Here is an 8,901-nt window from a genome sequence, read left to right as displayed (position 1 = left end):
GTCAGGCAGGCCATGGGCATCAATATAGACGACAAGAGGGGACGAAATCTGTATTACACAGCTCTTTATTCATGAGGACCGCTGTCTACTACTGTCTGAACAGCTGTGCACTCTTAAGGGGCATTCGCACAGCAAACTGTAGCGACAAATCAACCGGGTGTTGTTCATTTTCTTTGGCTACTCACAGAATAGCATACTAGCATACTGCTCTCACAGTATATAGTAGTATATTTAAAGTTTCCTAAATGCAGTAGATAATTGCGGCAGGATCTACATTTGCCAAAATAAGCAGTATACAAGAGATCTTGCTGCAGTGAATAACGTTTCCCACAATTCAATGCACTTGACTCGACCTGAACTTAACTGAAAGTAATGTCTGCTGCCACAATTTTTAACATGTCTTACGCAAGTCTGTTTTTTTTTAACAGTAGTCGGTATACAGCATAAACTGCGATAAGTCCATAACGCCGAGTTCACACTGCACGATTTTAGCCCGATTTTTCACTCACCGACAGGTTTTGCGAAATCGCCGACAAATGCCCGACATCGGAGGCAAATCGGTGCTCGTTCACGCGAGTGACAATCACGCAGTGTGAATTACCCTGCATCTCCCTCCTGCGTATTTTTTTTTTCTTTTTCTCCGTGTAGCTGGAAATCAGCTCACAGACAATTTGCGGGCTATATTTCTTTAATAATTACAGTCTAGCTGGAGAACTCCGGTCTGACGCACGCGGGTTCTCGCGTTATTTCCTTATCACTTCTCGCGTGTGTTTTGTTGTGAAACGTAGTTTGCGGACCAGACAGAGCTGTCGGCGATTCTTCCTATTGTGAAGTCATGCAGTGTGAAACCCCCTGTCGCGGATCCATCGTGCAATGTGAACACAGCAGCGACTGAATGCTACCCCAGATAGTCACGCAGTGTGAAAACAACGGCGATCTGACGAGTCTGAAAATCGTGCAGTGTAAACTCGGCATAAATCGTTAAGCTAGTTTTTCATTCTGTATATTTCCAACAATATTTTTTTTTAATATGGGTATATGGGAATATTTTGAAGACCACTTCATTTTTAATGAGTACACTAGTGTGTGAGTACGGTGTGTTACAGTCCATACAGTGGACTATTTAGTTTGTCCAGAAGATGGCAACACTTTCACGTTCAAAAAAGACAACAAAACAACAACAAACACAAATTACTAGAGACTGCAACAACAAGCTCTTGTTTGAGGGGAAATAAGCATTACCTGCAACTCTTGTTTAAAGCAACTGTATGCAAGTTTTTTTTACCTTGAAATATCATTTTGATGGTTATCTGACTTCTAACAAGGAGAATGGTCCCCCTAAATGTCTGTTTTGGGAGTAGCCTATGTAAGTTTGGTGAACGGGTATGAAATTCCACAATTGCTATACAGCAGCAAAAAATGCATGTGTACAGCTATCCACTATAATTATGACAGTGACGTATTTACGACAGTACAATACCACTCACTTAACTGTACAGGCTCCAAAGTTGCAAAAATGCACAAACTTTGGCTAAAGTAAAATCTTTGGCTAAAATTATGAACAAATGTTTATCCATTGTTTATAACATTGACAGAATGTTCGTTCAAAGTTATCTGAGCTACATTTCTCAAAAACATCATACGCTTAATTGATTGTAGAAACCATTTGTGGCAACGGTTCTGCGATCTACTTAGGGTTATGATGCTTTTGGAAAATGACATACGTCTACAAGATGTCTGTTAAAGATCGCTTCATCTAGAAAGCATCTGCTGAAACATCCGATAGACGTCTTTAAGATGTCAGTTTTACATTCATTCTAAATCATAAACATCTTAAAGACATCTTCTAAACGTCTATTTGACATCTGATAGGAATCGTCCTATAGACGTATTGCAGATGAGCAAAAACTCTTAAAAATACGTTTTGCAGATGTAAATGTAGACGTCAAATAGACATCTCCGTGATGTACTTGTGCTATCAGGGACATACGTCTATAAGAAAACGCTAAGCGTTTGCGTCAAAACATAAGTATTTTAAAGGGGTAACCAAGAGCTTGTAACACTCCAAAGAGAAAGGAAAAATTGAAATCGCATCATATGACCCCTTTAAAACGTCGCGACCGAGGCTAAATTCACAATAGTATAGCATATTACTCTAACTAAACCTATAAAAGGTATGAATAAACATATGGCACAAAGAGGCCTAAGCAACGACGCGAAGACAACATCACGTGATCCGTTTCATGGCGTGTGCAAACAGAAGCAAAGTTCGAGCGATTTTACTGAGGCTTCTTTATTAAATCGCTGTTTGTGTGAAAGAAACGACGGAAACAGGCCGAACGAAAACAGGCCTACATATTTTCACTTTGAGATCCACAGACAAATCCCCTTCGCTGAGATTACTGTAATCATATTTGAACACACTTGACCACTTGCCTTTTGAAAACGCCAGTCATTTCCTCTTCCCATCCCGGCGTGTTTCCAGCAGTCTCGCCGTGTTGTTAGTGCTGTGCTCTCGCTTTGACATTCATGGGCTCCAGGTCTTATCTGAATGATTGAACGCCGGCGTTTGCCGAGCTAAATTGCGTCGTTTCAATCCGGGAGAGAGTTCCCTCCGGATTCAGCGCGGGTCCCGGTGGGCTAGCCTTCGAGAAGAACAGCATGTTGTACATCCACATAAAACGGAAAAAATATGAGAGGTACTCTCCTCTTTATGACACAGAAATTAATCTGTCACTGGAGCTGAATGTAAATCTCAGGCCTGCTTTGCAAAATACTGTTTTAACCCCCTTTACTCTGTATTTTATCTTTTATTGGCAATAAACATAAAACAGCACAAAGGGGTAATGTCCTCATCAATATTATCACAAAATGATAATAAATTTTAAGGCTTATAAACTTTAGAAGGAATTTTCGTCCTCGATTGAAACAGAAGTAGCTTACCATGCTTTCAAATGTATCCCTTATAAACCCCAAAAATGTATGTATAAACCGTTTTCATTTAGTAGATTTCACAAACAATTACAAAGAAATGGCAAGTAACAATTAATTACATGACATTTTGAAGTTTGACATTTTTCCAATTTTGTTTACAACCTCGAAAAACCTTTTTTTTTTTTTTTTACAGTGAGCTGCCTTAAAAAGTTACCTATATCTCTGAAGTAAACATTTTTTGATAGGCTAATATTAGTGTAATATGAAATAAAAAATGAAAACGTTTTTCAGTGCAACATCTAAACACCTAAACTCATTCTTTGTGCTTCTGTTATTTAAAAATAATTAATAGTTTTTTGGTAATATTATTTCATACATATTTCAGTGTTTACAAAACTATAGGCTAGGCTACATAAAAAAAAAAGAAAAGAAAAAAAGAAGTATGCACTTCTATGTATTATGGCATAAACAGCCAACACTAAAATGTAATTTTATTAAATAGGCCTATTTAAACACAAAATGTTTTATTAACAACAGCTAGAAATGCACTAATTTGCAAAATTGAAAATATTGTTTTTAATTTTTTTAAATAATTTAAAAATGACTATAATAAAAGTGGGGTACAAAAACAAATTATGTTTATCTCAACACATTTTTTTTTTTAAATCTGTTTTTCGAAGGTCACAATGCAATTTCATTCATTATTTTTCTTCTATGCATTAGATGAAATTACAATATTTTCTATTCGTATAGGAAACATCATCCATGTGAAAACAATGTCATTAAGGCTGTCCAGGTCGAGATCTCCATAAGAGGTGAGAAATATCTAGGCCCTTTTTTCATTTTAATTCCTATCTTCCTCAAAACGTTTCTTTCTCATTAGGTTTTTCTCTCTCTAAAGGAATGAGGCCTGCTGGGGCCATTAGAAATGCATTGTCAACTCTTCAGTGGATCTCACCCTCAGAGACCACAAACTAAACAGGGGAAAGATCTAGTGGAGGAGCCTCTTTCTGGTATGCTAATCAAGTTAGCTGGAGGTTAAATTAACATTTTTAATTAAAGAAATTAGCACCAAACTAACACAGCAAAACACACTAATGATTAAAACATCTAAATAAAGCCTCCTCGCCAAAGAATGAGCAGGAGAAGGCAGCGTGAAAACAATTTTATTGCTCCCATAAAGCACGTCTAGAGAGGAAACTCACATCTAAATGACATTGAGTCGTTGGCCGATTATGTAGTGAAATGAATGGACTGGCTGAGGCGTGTCAATATGTTGTGGGTGATTATCATGGAAATGATTGGGTGGTAAAATACGACGCTCGATTCCCTCAAGTATCCAGTCAGGGAAAGTGTTTTGTAATTAAAGCCTTTATGTGGCGATATGTAATGCGTGTATGTAAAGCGGATTTAAATGTGATTCCCAGCAGAAAATGCTCTCTAATGTCTAAGTTACTACTTTTTAATTTCTTTTAAAATTAATGGATAAAATATGTTAATTCCAGTGGAGATCAAACATTAAGTATTTGTTATTGAATAAAAAAATATTAATTAAAAAGGCAGTTGCAAACATCAAAGTAATTCCACAGCAAGCCATAGATGGTTTGTGGCTTTGAGCCACACAAACGGAGCCTGTGGCTCTATCGCTCTCTAGTGGAAATACAGCATAAATGCAACCCACAACTTGCAGCTCATTTACAACTAATACTAATACAACAAATACCCCCAAATTTTGTGAATCTCTTGTGAAGGACCTCCTTCCTAAAATACAAAGGCAAGAATATATTGTATATTATATATTACAGTGATAAATATTAAGACAATATATTCTTTAAATATGTTTAAATTCCTAAAACCAAAATATTTTTGTATTTATTTTTAATGAAATAAAAAATATCATTAATTAAAATTATTCATAAATAACACTTATTTGTATAGCGCTTTTCACTATAAATATAGGTCCAAAGTAACAGCTTTTTTATATTTTTTTTTAAGATCTAAAATTTGCAATTGACCCCCTAGTACCTCTTGGGTATTAGTATGAAAACTTAAAAATTTCATTCGTCGTCATTCCATTAGATAAAATATAAACCAAGCATTTTTGTAATAATATTTAAAAGTAAATGGGCACAAACACACTTCAAGCAAAGCTGGAAGACAATTTAATTGATTAAGGATTAGATATGAATTAATGTGCATTCATGTGGTTTAAAGACTAATTATGGTGTGTGTGAAAAAAAAATAGTAAGTGTGATAATATAAAGACACTATATACTTAAAATGTTTAAGCCAAAATAAATGATTAAATTAACAAATTACTTTTTAATTAATACAATTATTTTTAATTAAAATGATTAATAAATAACATTTATTGTAGTTTTTCACAATAAATATTGGTCCAAATAATTTTTTACATCATTACAATCATTATTACTAAATTTTTTAATCTAAAATTTGAAATTGATCCCCTACCCCCTAAATGTTATATTTAAAATTAAATGAGCACAAACATATTTTAAGCAATACAAAAAAAAAGACACTTTAAATGATAAAGCAAGAGATATTAATAAATGTGGTTTAAATGTCCAAATAATTTTTGAGAGGTCATTGCATCTAAATATCATTTAAATACAAAAAAAAAAAAGACCAATACAGGGTTGTTAGAAGTTTTTCACAGAAAGAGAGAAAAATAAAAAAAGCAGCAAAGCAGCAGAGATGAATGGTTTTATTTCCTAGTGTAGAAAAAAGGGTAAAAGTACAAGCGTATATGTTCTTTATGCAAGAACTTCAACAAGACACCAGTATCTATGCTGATTCACTCTATCTGGCTGAGATTCTGTCTCTAAAGGGCTGTGAAACCATATATGGCACATTTAGCTCTTACGCTGTTCATTTAGTGATCCGTCTTAATGGAAAACACATGGTGCATGATTACTGGATGTAATGGTCTCTAAAGCTGCAGCAGGGTAGGGACTATATTCAAGGCCAGGCACAGGATATCTAAGTCTGGATCTGCGCAGAGCTCAAGTCCTTCTCGTAGTCCTTCCCGGACTCTGTCAGGATGGCCGACTTAATCGTCTCCCCCGCACAGGCTCAACAGGGCCCGCTGGTAGTCTCCCTTTGTGTGCTCCTGAGAAAATGAGACACCGAAATAAAGCAATACATATTTAGAGGCTCCTCAATATCTGATCCCACAGGATTAGCATATAGTAATATCACAGGAACGTACGGCAATGGTCTGGTACAGAGACTTCCCGTGATGGGCCTTGAACTCTTGTCTGATCTTCTTGAGGTCCACCTCGCATCGGGACACCGTGATCCGGGTCAGCACCTTTTCCTTCGCTCCTTTGCTCTAAAAGACACAAATACTCCACATTAAAAGAGAACCGCAACCGCATGATGAAATTCTACTGCAAGACATCTGAAACATCAGCAGATACATTACAGATGTTACTTTCCTCCGTGCTCGTGAAAGAATAAAAAGTGCTGGTAGATGAAACGCCTTTTACCTTCATGGCGTCTTGCAGTCTGTTGGCGAAATACAGCTGTTTGTTTTCAAAGCACTGAACTGAGGAAGAGAAGATGTGGAGATTAGATTCGGCTGCTGAGTTAATACTAGCTCTCTCACTCATAAAAACATTGGATTTGATGGTTAAAATGAACGTTAGAGCAGTTTCGAAAGACTTTCTTGGCTTTTAGGTCCATTCAAAAGACTGCGGTCAATAAGAAAGTACTACATTTATTCAGCAAGGATGCATTCAATTGATCAAAAGTGACAGTAAAGACATTTATAATGTTACAGAAGATTTTTATTTCAAATAAATGCTCTTCTTTTGATCAAAGGAAACATTTGATAGTGTCCATACTAAGCAGAACAACTGTTTTAATCGTTTATAATAATGCAAAATGTTTCTCGAGCAGCAAATCAGCATATCAGAATGATTTCTGAAGGATCACGTGACACTGAAGACTGGAGTAAAATATGCTGAAAATACAGCTTTGCATCACAGGAATAAATTACATTTTAAAATCTATTCAGATACAAAATTATAAAAAATTTAAAGAATATTTTCTGTATTTTTGATCAAATAAATGCAGCCTTGTTGAGCAGAAATGACTTTTCAAACCCATTAAAAATAAACTTGAACTGTAGCATACTTGCTAAAATACAGCTAAAGGCTGACGCATTTAAAAAACTGTCACATTTTAAAATTCTCTTCCAGCAAAACTGATGTAAGAAATGATAAACACCACCTGCCTCTGACTAGCATTAAAGTTGCTAATCATGTGTTTCTTGGCTTCCACTAATGCTTATGCATTTCCTGTTGCAGCACTAACTTATTAAAATGTATTGATTATTTAAAGTGTCGTCTTTGTTTTCGTTTGATGTCTAGGTCCAAGGTTAAAGGCTAATGGCTAGCTATAAAAAAAATTGGTCTAGCACTTCACCATATCTCATCCTAACTTCCTGTTTCAACAGGATATACATGAACACTGGAAGGAAGGTTGAGTTTCATGGGGTCTTCAAAGACAAGTCTCACCCAAGGTAAGGAAGGACTTCTCCAGATCTCCCTTCACCTCTTTGCGGATGCTCTCCTGCATGTCATAAGGACTGTAGCTCTTGTATCGTTCAAACACTGTAAAAGAAAACACAAAATCACATGAATTTTATGTGTGCTATTATCCTATCAGATGGAAGGAAGGGTTACAAGGCTCACAAACCTTTCTGGAGGTGAGGAACGCTTCTCTCAGACATGATGGAGATCCAGCACTTCACATCAGTGCCTTTTCGTTTGACTCCAGCATCATAAAGGGCCTGCACAGAAGATTTTAAATATTATAAATAAATGGTATATAAATAAAATTTTTCTATGAATAAGTCATTTGTATTATCAGTTATTTCCTATTATTTCTTAATTTATTATATATCAATAAATGTATATAAATATTTTAGTTTTTAAGAAAGTTTACTTAAGTAAATGTAAATAGTGTATAAATAATATTTATAATAATTTTATAATGTGTGTATTTTTTTATATTTTAAAATGTAAATAAATAATATAAATTAAATTTAGAATTTATGTAATATATTATATAGAAATTAATGAATATATGTATATATAATAATTTAATATATAATTAAGTTTAATATTTAACTGAAGTTTTAAAAAAATTAACTGAAGTTAAACACTGTTGCTCTAAAAAATGTGTGATTTCTAAAATGTTATATTCAGTTATTAATGTTTCAATTAAGTGCTGAGAGATAAACCATAAGAACTTACTCTGGCATCTTCATCGATTTTCTGGTAGTCAATGACGGAGCTGGGCTCAGCTCTCTTGGCCTGATGTGGAACATGGTCGTGTGTCCATCATGGTTTGAGAAGTTACAAATACTACATTAAACCCAAATCCTCGGGATCTTAATTCAGACGCATATCAGTTAAAGCACACAAAAAGTGTACCCCACCTCAACCAGAGCCAGCAGGAGTTTAGCGAAGTCTCCTGAAGTATCTCCAGCCACATCCTTCTCCAGGTCCTTCTTGAACACTGCGATGAGACACACAGGTTTATATCACAACCTCATGCTCCTAATGAACGCACTTAAACACTCTCATACTCACATTCCTTGTAGACCTTCCTAATCTCCATGAGCTCAGCATTGCTTCGAGAGCAGAGGATATCAATCAGAGACTCTTCATCTGTTCCCAGACCCTGCAAACACACACAGATTATGCTTTTGAGAACCTTGACCATCTAGATTTCACTCCCATTTTATCTATGCAAAAAAAAAAAAAAAAAATGAAACCGTACACTTGAATTTTTTTTTAATGAAATTGCAGAGGTTTTTCTTTCTTTTTATTATCAAGTGAACAGTTGTACAGTTTCATTTTTTCAATCTTGAAAAAATATTGTTGTGTTCTGTATCCCTCTGTGTTGTGTTTGATTAACTTTTCTGTTTGGAAGATT

At 35.2% G+C, this 8,901-nt stretch overlaps 1 protein-coding gene across 1 annotated transcript in view; it reads right to left on the bottom strand.

Moving 5' to 3' along the window:
• Positions 1-5,637: 5,637 nt before the first annotated feature.
• Positions 5,638-8,901, bottom strand: part of LOC107739086 (annexin A2-like) — an 8,156-nt gene continuing 4,892 nt past the window's right edge. The window contains exons 6-13 of the mRNA XM_016551078.1: positions 8,556-8,646; positions 8,402-8,481; positions 8,217-8,276; positions 7,657-7,750; positions 7,476-7,571; positions 6,444-6,502; positions 6,164-6,286; positions 5,638-6,064 (exon numbers count right to left, since the gene is read on the bottom strand). Of these exons, the coding sequence (XP_016406564.1) occupies positions 6,005-6,064; positions 6,164-6,286; positions 6,444-6,502; positions 7,476-7,571; positions 7,657-7,750; positions 8,217-8,276; positions 8,402-8,481; positions 8,556-8,646 (663 nt within the window). The 3' untranslated portion in view covers positions 5,638-6,004. The remainder of the gene's footprint in view (positions 6,065-6,163; positions 6,287-6,443; positions 6,503-7,475; positions 7,572-7,656; positions 7,751-8,216; positions 8,277-8,401; positions 8,482-8,555; positions 8,647-8,901) is intronic.

Source organism: Sinocyclocheilus rhinocerous, unplaced genomic scaffold (assembly GCF_001515625.1).
Source record: "Sinocyclocheilus rhinocerous isolate Xijiao unplaced genomic scaffold, SAMN03320098_v1.1 scaffold675, whole genome shotgun sequence".
NCBI classification, from domain to species: domain Eukaryota; kingdom Metazoa; phylum Chordata; class Actinopteri; order Cypriniformes; family Cyprinidae; genus Sinocyclocheilus; species Sinocyclocheilus rhinocerous.
This window is presented reverse-complemented; position numbering and strand designations above follow the sequence as displayed.